This window comes from Equus asinus, chromosome 3 (assembly GCF_041296235.1).
Source record: "Equus asinus isolate D_3611 breed Donkey chromosome 3, EquAss-T2T_v2, whole genome shotgun sequence".
In the NCBI taxonomy this organism is placed as follows: domain Eukaryota; kingdom Metazoa; phylum Chordata; class Mammalia; order Perissodactyla; family Equidae; genus Equus; species Equus asinus.
Window position 1 is genome coordinate 96,523,478 of NC_091792.1, and position 17,249 is coordinate 96,540,726.

General features: G+C 45.5%; 1 protein-coding gene across 1 annotated transcript in view; it reads left to right on the forward strand.

Annotated features, from left to right (window-relative positions):
* The window catches only part of SCD5 (stearoyl-CoA desaturase 5), a 140,875-nt gene that overhangs the window by 73,275 nt on the left and 50,351 nt on the right, over positions 1–17,249 (forward strand). Inside the window, exon 2 of the mRNA XM_014865283.3 lies at positions 14,849–14,979. Coding sequence (XP_014720769.3) covers positions 14,849–14,979 — 131 coding nt within the window. The remainder of the gene's footprint in view (positions 1–14,848; positions 14,980–17,249) is intronic.

The following is a 17,249-nucleotide window of genomic DNA, read 5'->3' on the forward strand; positions in this document are numbered from 1 at the left end:
GTTTCCACACTCAGTCTTTTCCAGAAAACCTGGTGCATGGAAGGTACTCATGCCTGTTTGCTGAGGATCGAATGAATGAATAATTACATTTTGCTAAGGCAACGTATTAACATTAAGTTGGATTTTATGCATCAAAACCAGTGAAGATGAGAAAACTAGGCCCTGGATCGTGCTGCAAAGAAAAACAAATCTGCATTGGGTTATTCACAGCAACTTGGCAGGAGTAAAAATGTGTGAAGAAAACCCTTGAAACCAGAGTTCGGGAAGTAGGTCAGGCTGCCTCAGTGATGCAGTCACTCATCGGAGAATCAAAGGGGATTTCTTGGTATCTTGATAGAATGCTGTATTAAGTTTTTAACTTTTTTTTTCTGTTTAAGGCAGAAACATTATTGTGGTAAAAGCAATCTTGCAAAGACTGTGTTTTGTCGGTTTTTTCCTTGGGGGGCACCAAGTATACCTCTCTACCCAACTTCTTCCTCTCTGTCCTTGGCCTGTGGTTGTGGATGGGGGGAGTTTGGTCAGAACCCGCTGCGTTCCTGCCAAGCCCCAGGGAGGACCTTTCTCTGGTCAGAAGAGAGGGTGGCAAGAATGAGGAGATCCTCGAGGAGAAACGGGCACAGAGGGAAACCAGGGCTCCCAGGAGGCTTTCCCTCGACTTTTCACTTCAATTCCCAGCTCTCTTGGCTCAGACATAAAAGCAACAGTGGCCCGTGGACTTCTCTTGACAGAACTTTTCCCAAAAATGCCCCTCCAGGCCTCCAAGAGTCTAGGTCTCCCCGTCTTCATGCTTCAATGCTGACTCCTTCTTCAACGCCGGGTCCCGGCTTCAGCCACTGGCTGTCTCAACTCCACCACAGAAATTGCTGGTAAGAAAAGAGAGAGATGACCCATAACTACCCAGATAATCAGATGATAAGGGCAGAAATTATTCTTTGTTTTCTGCTTCTCCCAAATTGACCAGTTTGCATGCTGTTTTTAATCTTAGCCTTCCTTCAGAGGGACTAACATTTTTGATGTTACAGTTTCCCATTTATGGTCAGAGATGTTAATGAATAATGCTCGTAACTATAGCAATATAAACTATATGTACACACACATTCTCTCTCTCGTTCTCTCACACTCTCTCTCTCTCTCTCTCTCTCTCACACACACACACTTACTGCCTGAGAGAAAATCAAAACTGAATAATGAAAAAGGAAATTCAGTGTACTCCTAGTAGAGTAAATGATTCTCTTTGTATTCAGCTATCCCTAATTCAAATTTCAGTAGTTGTGTTTTCATTTTGATTGTTTGACAGAGAGAGATGGACGAGGGGAGGTATCCTGAATCGTAAACTCTGAGTGTGTTTGCTCTTCCTAAATCCACCTCAGGGAACCTGGGAGGGCTGAGGATCAGGGTAGGAAAGAGAGTTGCTGTTGAGACCTGGGCCTCCTTTCACAACAACTTGAAGGCCCTGCTTCCTGCTCACCCAGCTCAGCCTGGCAAGTGTTACCCAGTGATAGGAATAATGGTGTTTTTCCGGCAATGTTTATAGAGATATTACTATTTGCTAAATACCTGATGTCCATTTTTGTTTGTCTCACAACAACTGTTTGCGATAGTCTTTTGTTGTGTTTGGTTTTTTGTTTGTTTCACAGATAAGAGAACTGGGATTGAGAGTAAGATGGTAACCGCCCCCCTCAGCTGGGAAAGAGCAGACGGGCAAGTCTGCTGCCTGTGTGCCCTCACTTCCCCGTGCAAGGCGCCTGCGTTCTCCAAGAGCTGTTCCAGCGGGCTCTGAGGCCCACTCCTCCGAGCCAAGCTTTGTGCCATTTGAGGGCGAGGAAGAGGCTTTGAAGAAGAAAGTAAGAAGGCAGAGAGGGAGCAGGAAGCGACAGGGAATAGTGGAAAGACTCCATCTAAACTAGTTTATGCTCTTGACCAGTTCTCTCTCAAGGACTTGCTTTGGTGTCATACTGAACAAATACTGATAGATAATAAAACAATAAAAGAACTTTGATTTCTGTTTATTTTTCACATTTTTAGTAAAATGTTAAGCGATGGGCAGCTCCAAATTTAGCTCTTCTGACACTCGTGTGGCCACTCTCACTAGATGCCAAGCATTTTCAAAAGGGGACCTGAAGCAGAACAGGGCTTGTCCTCAATGTTTTCTTAAGAACAGAAGAAAACGGCTCTTCCCTGCCCTTCCCCCAACCATTCAGTTTGGTCAGCTTGTTTGACATGCTTTCCTTCAGGAGAAAGGCTGTCAACACCAAGCTGTGATGAGTAAGCGCTCTTAGCATTCTGTTTCACAAATTCTTATTCCCGTAGAGGGGTCTTTCTTCTCTAGCAAGACCTCTTCCCACCTCGAGGCCCAAAGGCACTGCTGTGGTGCACAGGTGAGCTTCAGCGTGATTCTCAGGCAGCTCAGGTGTTGTGTTTTTTTGTTTTGTTTTGAGGAAGATTAGCCCTGAGCTAACTACTGCCAATCCTCCTCTTTTTGCTGAGGAAGACTGGCCCTGAGCTAACATCCATGCCCATCTTCCTCTACTTTCTATGTGGGATGCCTACCACAGCATGGCCTGCCAAACGGTGCCATGTCCGCACCTGGGATCTGACCCGGCGAACCCTGGGCTGCAGAGAAGCGGAACGTGTGAACTTAACCGCTGTGCCACTGGGCCAGCCCCAAGGTGTTGTGTTTTTATATCATGGAATTGTTTTGTGATACTTGGAAGGCAATCTTTGTCTCATCTAAATTTTAAAATCTGCCTTAAAGAAACTTTTTCACTTTGTACCTGAAAAAAGAAAGAAAGCAGGAAAGGAAGGCAGGAAGAGTGAGCATCATGCTGTGGGTCGATGAGATAGGACTTCCATCCTGGGCTTCTGTCACTAAAAAACTTTTTGCCTACATCACAAACCAAGAGGAGAAACTAGATTTCCTTGGTCCTAAATGAGTCTCCACAGGGATTACCCACTGCCTTGCAACTCAAACTGTGGTCCCCGGGACATTGCTGTGATACTACCTGGCAGCTTGTTGGAAGTGCAGAATGTCAGGCCCCACCGAGACCTATTGGATTAGTATCTGCAGTTTAAGAAGATGCCCAGGTGATTTGTAGACACATTTGTTTGAGAAGCACTGTCCTCATCCATCACTCCCATACCACGCTTGTAACTGCTATCTGGGGGCCCCAGAGTTGCGAACCCCTGCCTTGTCATGTAAGGTTCTAGAGTATGTGGATAGCTTTTAAAGCTCCTCAAGTAATTCTGATGCAACCAGCCCAGCAGCAGAAGAAGCCCATTGGTCCAGCCTATGGAGGCCAGCCTCCTTGGGCACGGAGCAGCGTGCGTCTGCAGGGGCACTTGGAGAATATCCAGCACAACTTCTCCAGTTTCAGCACCCTAGCATCCATCTTCCACACACGTTCACATCTGTCATTCTAAAGCTGATCATAGCAAATCTGTTAGTGGTACCCTGTTGTCCTCAAGATCAAATATATCTTGGCAGAATACATATATCTCTTCCTGGTCAGGCCCCTGCCTGTTTTTCTCATTTCACTTTACCTCACAGTCCCTCCCAGGAGCCAGACCAAACCCCCCGCCACTGCCAGAACACACAGAGCCTTCACCCCTCCACGCCTTTGCTCACACCATTCCCTCTGTGTGGAATGCTTGTCCCTCCCTCATGAGCTCATCCTTCAGGTGCTCCTGTAGTAACTGTGCCTGTCCTTCATTGTTCCCATAACCCACGTGATTTGTTTAATATGCATCTAGAGACTGCCCACAAGTAAAGGGACCACATCTGTCTTGTCTGGACCTGGATAAGAGCAGTTTTGATTGGGGATGGAGATGAGGGAAGGAGGACAGAAACCTGATTGAGTGGGCTTAGGAGAGAATGGGAAGTGAAGAACAGTAATCTACAATCAGCAGACAATCCATTCAGTTAGTTTTGCTGTAAAGTGCAGCAGGGAAATGGAATAGGAACTAGATGGGGAAGTGGGGTCAAGAGAGGTTTTTTAATTTCTTTTTTTAACATGAGAGAAATAATAGCATGGTTGTAGGCTGTGGGAATAATATGGAGGGAAGGTATTTGATGACACAGAGAGGAGGGGAAAATTGCAGAGCATTTGAGTCGGATGGAGGTGCACGAGGAAGGGCCAGCTCTAAAAGGAGTGTGGACTGGCCATCTGTGGTAATGGAGAAATCACAGGGTCCCCAGGCTCAGATGCTGGAGGTGGTTGAGGCTGAGGACGTTCTGCTGGTCTCAATGAAAGAGGGGGGAAGGGAGGTGTTGGGGGCAAGGTGATTGCAGCAGGTATGAAATAGATGTCCAGGAGAGAGGCAGCGCATATGGACCAGGGAAATGTGATATGATTGCTGGGAGATGTTAAAGCCCAAATGTTGCTAGTGGTCATGAATTTCAAAGTGAGATTGATCAGCATGGTTGTGTATTTTTCTCTAGCTAAGTTAGTTGCACAGGTACCAGCGGAGAATACATGGAAAGACAGACATGATCCCTGCTCCTCCTGGAGATTATGTTTTTGAAAGGAAGATGGCATTAGACCAATAATTCCTTGTTTAACTACAGTGTGATGATTGCCATATTGGAAAACACAGAGGGCAAGGGAGCATCTGACAGAGCTGCCTGGCCTAGCCTGGGTACCTGAAGTGAGCCCTTCATATATGGAATGAGGTCTTGGAAAAGACCCTAATTCTTGCCTTCTTTTGTTGTTCGAATTACAGATAGCGTGGTGCAATAGCAGAGTAGTAACACGTTATGCTATAATTTTGTGTTTCTTAATGATCTGCTATGACTTTCATTCTAATTGTCATATAAGCTGTCAATCAACCAGGAAAAGCGGCATTTGCGGAGGACTTTAGAGCCGTCTAAGTGGACCTAACCAAAGGCAGGAAGGACTGAGGAAAATAGGCAGTACATGTAAAATGCACAAAGTGTATCTTCTCTCTCTTATTCCATTCCCTTTATGTTGGATCGTCCCAGAAGATGTGGGCAGTTGTTTAAAGATTCATGCCGTGGGAAGAGAGAACGTATCTTCCTGTAACCCATGTGCAGCACAATAGAGTGTGGTTTAGTGGAAGGAGGTGGGAATTGCCAAGAGGGGCTGTTGGTTATTGTAAGTATAGTGCTAGAAGGTTTTAGTAGTAAAGGGAAGCCACTGCTTCTCAGCCCGCGGTCTCCAAGACCCTGTGAAAATGTTCAGATTTCGAGTGAATTGTTGAAATAGTACCTAGGAGGAAATTGCCTCAGAATCTTGAACCTTGTAAACCCAAACCTGTAGAGGGAAGAGGTAAGGTCTGATTGAAATTCTTTTTTTTTTTTTTTTGAGGAAGATTAGCTCTGAGCTAACTGCTGCCAATCCTCCTCTTTTTGCTGAGGAAGGCTGGCCCTGATCCATGCCCATCTTCCTCTACCTTCTATGTGGGACACCTACCACAGCATGGCTTGCCAAGCGGTGCCATGTCCGCACCTGGGATCCAAACTGGCGAACCCCGGGCCGCCAAGCGGAACATGCACACTGGGCCACTGGGCCGCCCCCTGAAATTCTTTGTAACACCGTTTCATGAGATAAGGGCCATCTGATGCCAGCCCTGTCACTGGTAGCCCCCATGAGACCTTCTCTCTCAAATCTGGTCAGTCAGGTAACACTCTGGGACCCTGGACCAGCAGCATCAGCACCACCTGTGAGTGTGTTAGAAACAGAACTCATGGGTCCCGCCCCAGACCTACTGAATCCGATTTCTTGGAGTGGGGTCTAGGACCTGCATTTTGACAAGATCCTCTGGTGACATGTATGGCACATTAAAGTTTGAGAATCAGTGACCTAAACTACTATTGCTCTTTCATCCTAGTTCTTTTTTTAAGCTAGTTTGTTAAATACTATCAGAAATAAATTACTCCTCCAGCTCCCCCACGACTCGAGAGAGATGCCAAGAAGCAAGAACAGGGGCAGTCACACCGGGAGAATGAGCAGGGAAGGTTTCAAGAGCTTTCCTAAGAGGTCAGAGCAGGATTCTCTACCTTGGCACTGTGACATTTGGTGACGATAGCTGTTTGTTGTAGGAAGCACCTGGGCACTGCAGGACGCTCGGCAGTTTCCCTGGCCTCCACCCACTAGGTGCCAGGAGCACCCTTCAAGTTTTGGTTTGAGACAACTAATAACGTCTGAAGACTTTGCTAAATGTCCCTGGGAGGGGGGAGCAGGCAAAACCGCTCACCTCCTTGAGAACCACAGGCTTGGAATGATGGACAGTGTGCGTGTCTTCAGAGGGGGTTATCAGGAAGGGAATATTTACAGGAGCAGTGGAGTGGCCTTCATAACCAGGGCAATAATCTGTACCAGCACGCAGGGCTCACCAGGCGTGGCGTGCATTTTCCATGCATTACTTCTTTTAATCTTTACAACAAACACGTGTTTGTTATAAAGCAGGTACTGTTTTCCCCCACTTTATGCATGAAGAAAAGAAGGTTTAGAGATTGTCACACGGATGAGTGATAGACCGGGGATTCAATCCCAAGGCCATTGTAACTATTACGCTGTGTTGCCAATCCTGTACATGTAGGTATACATGTATCTTCTGTATGTCTCTCTCCATCTATGGGTCTGTTGGCCTTTCCCTGTCTATGTTAGGAATCTGGGAAGGATTGGAGAAGACAAACATTTATTGGCCAGGGCCCCAAACAGACTTTCAAAACTCCTGAGGTGGTGGGACAAGCAGGTATCCCGGTGCGATGTCTTCTCTCATTGCAGCGCCCCTCCCTCCTCCTGCTCCCCGCTTCCAGCCCCGCGGCGGCCATGGTTGGTCCGCGGGAGCCTTCACCCGCTGCTTCCCCCACCTCTCCCCTTCCCTTGGTCGAAGACAGGTCTCTGCGTGCCTCTGCGTCCTCTCCCCGGGGGTCGCAGCGTGAGCCCGCTGCACACACCTCCCCCCCGCCCCAGCCCGGTGCCAGGATAGCAAAGGTTCCAGCTGGCCACGGCCTGGGGGGCAGCTGCACCATCAAAGGGAGCCGCTGGGAGCAGGAAAGGGTAGCCTGAGCCGGAGATCACTTAGCAGTTACCGAGGCCCCGCGGGTGCCAAGGGCTCCGCAGAGGGTCAGCGCCTGGGAAGCTGGGAGAGAGCGCAGCGCTCTCTGGATCTCGCTTTCTCCATTGGTAAATTGAGGGCATGCGACCAGATGGCCTATAAGAGAGAGTGTAGCTCACAGGGCGGCAGTTTCTCAGCCCTGCTTGTGCGTTGGAATCACCTGTGGAGAGAGATGCCGGCTCTCCCCGCCCTCGTCTCTGATTCGATCCGCCCTGGGGCCCCAGCGCTGTTTAAAAACGCAGGTAATTGCAATGCACAGCCCTAAAGGAAAAGCTGTGGGGCTGGAGTGAGCTGGTGTTTGGGCCCCAGCTCTGTCATTGTGAGATTCCCAAGGCGGTTACTTAACACCTCTGGGCCTTAGTTTTGCACATCTGTAAAAATGGGGATTATGATATCTTCCTCATAGGAGTAAAACAATAAATGTAGCAATAGGTACATTGGTAAAGTGACAGTCCCTGGCAGGTGTTCACTGAGAGTGGACCCCATCTACAGCATCCCTCTGACATGCTGTAGGGCAGCGCTGTGCTGTTTTTCTTCAAAGAGGAATTTTAGTGTGCATTGGTTTAAGAAATCAAGAGAACTACTTCCTTTTGGACTCTATTCTCAAATATTGATCTTTTCATTTTATCACTCCTGTAATTGGGGTTGTAATGATCTTAATGTATGCAAAGCATTTGAAGGGAGGCAAAAGAAGATTATTTTTAAGAAGTGTTAGAAGGAGTCATAGCAAGATATTAACAGGGGTTGATTTGGGGTGGTGCGGTGGACAGTGTCTTTCCCCGTCTGCTTTCTGCTCCGTCTTCTACACAGTTCCATGCTCCGTGTCCTTTAGTGTCCTCCCCTGGCTCTCAGCACAGCATCCAGTCACCTTACTGCGCCTGCCAAGACCTGCTTACCCACCCTGCTTGACCCTTTTCGTCACCCCTCCTCTCTCACCTTGGGCTTCAAACACACGCTGCTTTTTTTTTTTTAAATATACATAACATAAAACTTATTATTTTAACCATTTTTAAGTGTGCAATTCAGCAACATCAAGTACATTCACAATGTTGTGCAACCATCACCACTATCCATTTCCAGAACTTTTTCATCATCCCAAACTGGGTAATGAAACTCTATACCCATTGCACACTAACTCCCCACCCCTACCCCTGCCCCTTCTATTCTACTTTCTGTCCCCGTGAATTTGCCTATTCTAGGTATTTCATGCAAGTGCAATTATACAATATTTGTCTTTTCACATCTGGTTGATTTCACTTAGCATAATGTTTTCAAGTTTCATCTGTATTATGTAGCGTGTATCAGAATTCCTTTTTACTTTATGTCCGAGTAATGGTCCATTGTATGGATATACCACATTTTGTTTATCCATGCATCTGTTGATGGATGTTTGGGTTGTTTCCACCCTTTGGCTGTTGTGACTAATGCTGCTGTGAATGTGGATGAACAAGTATCTGTTGAGGTCCCTGCTTTCAGTTCTTTGGGGTGCATACCTAGGAGTGGCGTTGCTGGATCACATGGTAATTCCATGGTTAACTTTTTGAGGAACCACCAAACTTTTCCTCAGTGGCAGCATATTTTACATTCCCAGCAGCAATGCACAAGGGTTCCAGTCTCTCCACATGCTTGCTAACACTTGTTATTTTCTGTTTGGTTTTGTTTTGCTATAGTGGCCATCTTAGTGGGTGTGAGCTGGTAGATACAGGCTTTTTATCAGATCCTCTTCTCCAGCCCAGGGCTTTGCATCTATTGGTCCCTCTGCTGGAATACTGCCTCCTTCTCAGCCTTTAGGGGTTGGCTTAATTCTCACTTCCTTTGCAAAGTTGTCTCTGGTCCTCCAAACTAAGTTATCCTGCTTTTAATCTCTCTTATATTATTCTGTTCATTTCCTCTGCAGCAGTTGCCATAAATTGTAATTATATAGCAAGTAATTTACTTTTCAAACTCCTGTCAACTCAAGGAAGGAAGGGGCCATGTTTGTGTGGTCACCTGGGGAACCCAGTTCTGAGCTCAGTGTCTATAGGAGCTTGTAGGGGAGGAAGAACATTCCTCTATTGTCTAGGTCCTTCTGGCTGGTCTAAGAATTAAACTGACATGAGACAGAATCACAGGAGAACATCAAACAAAGCTTAATAACATGTATACATGAGAGAGTCCAGGGAAAACTGAGTAACTCGCCAAAATGGCTGAAGCCACCATCTTTAAATACCATCTTCAGCTAAAGACAAAGGAGGATGTTGGGGGTAATGGTTTGAGACTTCAAAGGGGAAGAAGGCAATTCACATGGAGATAGAAATGCAAATGTTTGATAAACAAGTATTTGCTGGCCATCTATAAACGATGTGACCAAGAGTCAGAACTTTGATAAAAATAGGCTAGCTTCTGCCTTTCTGTCTATCACACCTATTTTACATTGCACTATTGTTGTCTTAGGGTATTAGCTCCTTCCTGGAACAGGCTTTCTATCTTAAATTCTTTTATGCCATTAGGGGGAAAGTCAAAGTTTTTTTTTAGAATCTTTTGTCTTTAAAAATAAGCCAAAGAGACACATTTTGGGGTGGCCAATGCTTCTCCCCCGCAAGCTCAATAAATTGTCTCATGGAGCCTTGGGTCACCTGGTGCTCATGTTTGTGACAAGCTGAGGCTGAAGTGGATGCAGCGTGATAGTGCAGGTATTATTGCAAGTAAACCGGCTGGCTGGTAAAGGCAGAACACAGAACAAGGGTTTTGACCTTCAGTTTGTATTCTGAGGACATGATGCATTCAAGCTCCTCCCACTAGAATTAAGACAGCCTCCAGGGGTCAGGCAGCCAGCATGGGTATTCAGAGTGTGGGCCTTCCTGCTTTAGATTATATCCTGGCTGTATCACTTTCTGTCTAGTTTCCTTCATCTATAAGAAGGAAATCATAATATTACCTGCTCCCTAGACTTGAGGTGAGTATTCAACAAGTTACTATGTATGGAGTGTTTAGAACAAGGCCTGGCACGTGGAAAGCTCTCAGGCAATGGTAGCTATTACTATTATTTATTAGCTTTCACTCTAATGCTAGAGAGACATAGATGGTAAGTGAGGGTGAAAAAGCTCTACCAATTGTTCCCTTCCGTCTACTGCTCAGGGATGGGTCTCGAAGGGGGCTGTCCGTCTCTCCCTCTGATCAGGTCCAGAGTTAAGGGAGTTTTAATTTTTTGGTTCTTGGTGTCTCTCCGGGACTGTTCTCCGATTGTGTGGTCCAGAGGGGGTCACGACACTCATTCTCCAAACACTGTTCCCCCAGGTGACTTGGGATAGATGGGAGGCTCTGCCTTCCACCGTGGAAGCCAAAAGGGCCACGGATTGTCCCTCTTCCGTTGCTCAGAGCTAGAGCGTGGGCCTGTGAGCCACACCTGGGCATTCAGGTGATTCTTCCCTGGAATCTTGGGTCTGGATAGATTCAGGCATCGGTGTAGGGTTAAATAGAGACTCTTCTTGGCAGCTCTGGAAGGTTTGAGAGTCCATAGTGTGACATGAGTGTCCGGTGGTGGCAAGTAGTGATGAGATGATGATGCCTGAGGTGGCATCCTAGGCCAAATGGTTGATTTTTGTTCATTTTGTGACATGTCAATTTTATTTTACATTGAGAATATATAGATGATAAAACCTAATAGAAATTCACTAGTAGTTTTTTTTAAATAATGGCTTTATTGAACTATAACTCATACCATATAACTCATCTATTTAAAATCTGCAATTCATTGGCTTAGAGTATATTCACAGAATTGTACATTCATCACTAAAATCAATTTTAGAACATTTTTATCACCCTTTACCTCCCAAACTCTGTACCCATTAGCAGTCACTCCCCTCTTCCTGCCCAACCAGCCCCATGCGACACGAATCTAGTTTCTGTTCCTATGGGTGGCAATCTGTTCTTAAATCAGGATTTAACCTCTGCCTTCTTTCCCTTGAGGGAAGGTTCCTACTTAAGTCTTGAGTTAGTTACCTACTGCGGCAGAACAACTTACCCCCAAATGTAGCAGCTTAAAACAACATACATTATTTTCTAACAGTTTTTATGGAACAGGAATCCAGTACAGCTGAGCTGGGTCCTCTGCCTCAGGATCTCTCACAAGGTAGCAATGTGTTAGCCAGGGCCGCAGTCTTACCTGAAGGCTGATCTGGAGAAGGATCTGCTCCCAAGCTCACTTACATCGTTGTTGACAGGACGTGGTTCCTTGAGGATTATTGAACTGAGGGCCTCATTTCTTTGCTGACTGTTGTCTGTAAACCATCTTCAATTCCTTGCCACAGGGACCTTCCAAACGTGGCAGCTGACTTCATCAAAGCCAATGTGAGAGAGAATCTGCCAGCAAAACAGAGGTCATAATCATTTGTAGCCTAATCGTAGAATTGACATTTCCTCAATGTTGCTATATTATTTTGATTAGAAGCAAGTTACTCAAGGAGAAGAGACTGCACAAGGCCATGAATACCAGGAGCTGGGGAGCATCGGGCCTATTTTGGAGGCCGTGTACCAAAACCCTATCCTGCAACCCTCCCATGAGTTCTGAAGGCTACTCAATATCTTTTTAGTACATTTCTTTTTGGCTTGGGCAGCCAGAATTGGTGACTCTTATTTGCACACAGACCAACTTGTTTGTTGCTTACTCTTCTGTAATTTTGTGATTTTAGTTTCTGTTGATCTAGCACCTTTCTCTATCAGATATGAGCTACTTGGTAAAGTTATCGACATTACTCATCACTCCTTTTCTTCCCCAAATTATCAGTTCTGTATCTGAACACTTCACCACCTCAGAGCCAGCTAGCCAGCATCCCTCGGAAAACTTGTTGGATATTACTCTCCAAAAATATCATAGAAGAGAGGTTTTGAACCTCTCTGATTAACCCTTTCAAAGTAGGAAAACTGAGTCTTCTTAATGGAACAGCCCATAAATCCTCACATCCAGCCCAGGGTTTTTGCAGATTATCCTCATTTGAGGTATGACCAGAAGGTTGCTTTCTTTGCTAGAGGTTCTGCAGATTTTTAGAAGCAGAAATCCAGTGCAAACTAGCTTAAGCAAGAAAAGGGAATTTGTTGGCTCACATAACTAGAAGAGATACTGGGGAGGCTCGCAGGATCAAAGGAAGAACTCGAGAGCTCCAGGGCTTGCAACCGCAATGCAGGCAGCTCTCCTTCTAGCTCTTGTTGACATCTCCATCATTTTTATGTCTCACTTTCCTAGCCTCATTCTTTACTATTGCAATCATGCCTTAATATGTGACCTTTAGTCTTTGAACCAAAAGAGAGAGAAGGGTTGGGTCAGGTGTTTATTCCCAGGGCCAGGAAGATGGGGTATTATGCTAGGCCAGGCCTGGGTCACATGGCCACATTCCTGTTGCCAGAAGAAGGACTACAAAAAACCAGCAGCCACTACTGCCTGGTACAGTCTCTGACTCAAGCCCACTGTCAGTGCCCTGAGCATGGACAGACCAACCATGCAAGTGATCTCTGAAATATCGGAGATCCCAAAAAGGACAGGACAATGCCAAAGTCTGGTAGGGCCCTGCCTGGGAGACCGGGACTGGAAGAATTCGTTTTTGGTTAGTGTTTTTCATGGAGTCTTGGAATTCATTTTATTGCACCCAAGGTCCGGTGTCTTAGCCCACTGGCAAAATAGGGTCACATCGAATTTTTCCATTATAGATTTCATTTGTTCCCTAATTACTTGACAGTTAGAAATAAATTATTGGTAGAGACTTGGAGGCCAGGGATGATGTAGAAAATAGCTATCCATTTCTTGGACTCATAACCAAGGTTAGATTACAATAACAAAAGAAGGCAGAGCTTTTTATTTACTACTACTTTCTGTGATTTATGAGCAGATTGTTGTTGTTTTGTGGGGTTTTTGGGGGGAGGAAGATTGTCCCTGAGCTAACATCTGTGCTAATCTTCCCCTATTTTGTATGTGGGACGCCACCACAGCACGGGTTGATCAGCAGTGTGTAGGTCTGTGCCCAGGATCTGAACCCGTGAACCCAGGGCCGCTGAAGCAGAGTGTGTGAGCTTAACCACTACGCCACTGGGTCAGCCCCTGTTGCTTTCTGTTTTTAACCTTTCAAGTAAGGAATGATTTGTTAAGTTCATGAAAACTACATATACTTAGAGACTCATTAATCTTAGTGCCAAAGGTAAGTCTTGTTTTTAGACCCATATAAATATGGATTAAGATAAAGATCAGTCAGACTTAACTTTTGGAAGTTGTAATATTGTGCTCCCTTTAAATATGTATATTGATGCTGAAGTTACCGTAGTAATTCTTCCAAAGGAGTGTTATAGTAGGCTCTCTAAGAACTTGTCTTGGCCTGGGACCATTTACAACTGCTTTGGGACGTACTCAGAGCTGACTTGTTCTTTGGCAATTCTTTATGGAGGGCCCTGCATGTGGTAAGTGTGAGAAGCAATTGTGTAGCATAATCTGCCTAATCCTACCTGCTCATAGCCTGGTGTAGGCCCCCCACCCCCCACCCCAGTAAGGAAGCAGCTCACTTCTAAATTTAGATTGGGATTCCTCATTCAGGATGACAATGGGGTGTTACCCTGTATCTCCCAGAGGCAGAGGGGAGTGCACAGGTCAGAACTCAGTTGCTGGTTCAGACAGACTTGGGTGTGACTCTTAACAAAGACACCTCCTAACTTTGTGACACTGGGAAATTAGTTAACTTCTTTAAGCCTTTGTTTTCTCATCTGTAAAATGGGGCTAATAATAATACAAACCCTATATGGTTGTTTGATGTTTTAATAAGATAATCCAAGTAAGACATTTAACATTGTGTGGGCACATTGCTTTAAACCACTAGAGTAGTTGTAATAATCTCAGGAGTCATGTATTTTCGGTCCCTGTGTGTCCCCTTTCCTCCATGCACTTGCACCCTCTCCTGTCTCCATACAAAGAACAAACCACTGCCACCACCTGGGGGCAGCATGGATTCTCTGGGCAGAGGCTTTAGAACTAGGCTGACCTGGGTTTATCTGCAGGACTTACGTCTCAGTGATCCAGGTCCTCAACTGTCAAATGAGACAATAACCAATGTTGTGAGGATTAGAGGTAATATGTTTAACTGTGTGGCAGGTAATAAGCTCTGCTGTAGGTTGGCTTTTTAAAAATTCCCCACCTGGCAGTCTTTGCCAGCCCAGGTCATAGTGATGGTGTGAGTGAGGGTCTCCAGAAGACATGTCTCAGTGGTCCCTGATGTTGGTTTTGTCCTCATTCTTCTTGGCCCTGAGCCAGACTTCATTGCTTTTAGGTCTGGCCTGATTTCCTTTGAACCAATGTCTATGGAGCCATGATAGTGAGCACTGCCATTTAGAAATATGCTCTTCATAGAATTCATCCTGGCATGGGTACCAGTTGAGAGGCAACGTAGAGATCAGTCACAGCTCTACCAAGAGTGACACATAAAACTGAATTACAAATGCACACTAATATGGTTGCAGCTTTGCATCAAGACTGGAAAGAAACATTAGCAAATGAAACATTTGTTTGCTATAGAAAAAATGATGTTAAAAGGTCAGAGTTTCTTGAGGAAAGTTCTCTCTGCTTCTGTCTGGTAATGGAAAGCTACAAATCAAGAAAAAGGCAGCATTTTCCCAAGTTACTGAATCTTTTCATTGCAGATTCTTCCCCTGACGCCATTTCACATGGGTCCCTATTCAGGAGAGAAAAAAAGAATGGGGGATGTTTAAAAGCTCTGTGACATCTGCTGAGATTGTCCCTGCTTGTGTCTTGCAGCCTACTTCTGCTTCCTCCTGACGGCTCTGGGTGTGACAGCTGGTGCCCATCGCTTGTGGAGCCACAGGTCCTACAAGGCCAAGCTGCCTCTGAGGATATTTCTGGCTGCCGCCAACTCCATGGCTTTCCAGGTGGGAATGGAGGGTCCTCTCTGCCTCAGGGACTCAGCACAGATGACACTGTGGGAGGAGGCACAGACATGGCCCCTGTGGAGTGGACATTCCTCCACCCCATTCTAGGCTCAGTGGTCAGGCTCCCAAGCACTCCCTGTTTGTCCCAAGTTTTTTTTTTGAGGAAGATTTGCCCTGAGCTAACTAATGCCAATCCTCCTCTTTTTGCTGAGGAAGACTGGCCCTGAGCTAACATCCATGCCCATCTTCCTTTACTTTATATGTAGGACGCCTACCACAGCATGGCTTTTGCCAAGTGGTGCCACATCTGCACCCGGGATCCGAACCGGTGAACCCTGGGCCACGGAGAAGCAGAACGTGTGAACTTAACTGCTGCGCCACTGGGCCAGGCCCCCATGATTTTATCTTGTAGCTTTAGATAAATTTTATGAAATGTCCCCTGGGGGCTTTGTGCCCCAAGGCATGCTGAACTACCGAGGGGGAAATGAGATTCCTCCCTCCAGAGTCCGTACGCTAAACATGGCCTGAAACCCTCAACATCTGTCCAGCTCTAATGAGGGCCAGGTTCCAAGCTGAGCATGCTGTATGCCTTTTGCATTTGATCCTCACAGGAGCCCCATGAGTCAGGTGTTACGTGCATCCCCATTTTACAGATGAGAAAACTAAGGCTTAATGAAGTTAAAGAACTTACCCAAATTATATGGTTAAAAAATGGTACATCTGGGATAGGCAAACACAGATCTGACTCGAAAGCCATTGCTCCTAGAAAATGCATTCCTGAGGTCACCCTATAAGCCTGTGGTGGACAGTCTATTCAATATGGAGTTGGAAGACTCAGGATTTGAGCCTTACTCTGACAGTTGCTAGCTGTGAAGAATCTCTTACTCACCTTCAGTTTCTTCATCTGTAAAAATAGGAATATGACTTTACTCTCAGAGTTGTTGGGAAACTATTGAAAATTGCAGGGAGCTATCAAAATATAAGAGAAGGTCATCCCTGCACTAGGACTGGGCCATATCTTTTAGGAGTATTCCAGCCCTGGACCATTTCTCGCCACTTTGGGCACTTTCTGAGCTGCTGGAATTTGGTTTGATTGTGGATTTCTGTTTTCCCAGTTCCTCGTCTGATCCAGGCAGGGTGGGTGAGAACAAGGTGGTTTCAAAGTTTCTGCCCATATATGAGTACAGATGCTTCCAGGCCCTGTGTATTTTCACCTGTTGGGAAGAAATGGCGATTCCCAAAACTGCCAGGGAAACAAGCGACCCAGGAGCCTCTCTGTGACCCTCAGACATGCAAGTCACATGGCCACCTCTGCAGTGGGCCTCCTGTCCCTACAAGAGGGACAAGAGCATTTCTCTACATTGACCATTTCTAAGCATTCGTTTGTGAATTGTGTCTAAGAATTCAATTCCCTATTGCAGGCTGCTCTCCTGCAGTTTGAGCATTCAGAAAACAAATAGGATCCGACACAATAGTTGACTTAAGCAACACAGTTCGCATTATGCATTTCTACTGGTTATAATTCAAGCAGACAGGAGTTAGTGCCAGGGTCCTGGCAAGAAGCTGTTGTGTGCAGAGGAACAGTTGGCAGCTTCTTGGTTTCATGTTTCATGTTCTTCTGTTCTGTTGGCAGTGTGAACTATGCTGCCCTTTATTTTGACTTCAGCCATCTTGGTTCAGCATTGTGTTTTGTTTATCGTAGCTATGAGTTATGGTAATGACAGTTTAGAAGCTCACTGACTCAGGTCTTGGATGCTATTTAGGACTCAACTTGGTAATTTTCATTTAGTTTGTTCAAGCGATTTATTATTTTTAGCCTCCAATTACACACTCAGGTAGTTGAAAGCACCTGTATTATTGGAATTTTTTTTCCAACATAAATGACTTGAAATTGAGAGTCTAACCTCTTTTCTCAATGAAACTATTTGTTTATATCAATTTTTGAGAACCTAAGTTTTCTTAACAAAATGTCACATAACAGAACATCACACGGTGATTTTAAATGTGGTTTGGGGAGAAAGTACATTGTAGAGGGTAGTACCCAATTCCTGCAATAAATTCTTGGCTCTACCATTTGCTAGATATGGGCCTTTGTGCAAGTCTCTGATTCTTTATCTGCAAAAGGAGCTAATAATACCTCACAGCGTTGTTGGGAGGATGAAATAATGGATAAAAAGTGCCTAGCTTATCATAGCACTCAGCGAATATCATCCCCCCTCTTCTTTATGAGAATCGTCACTCCATCTCATTCATTTCTGTATTTTAACGCC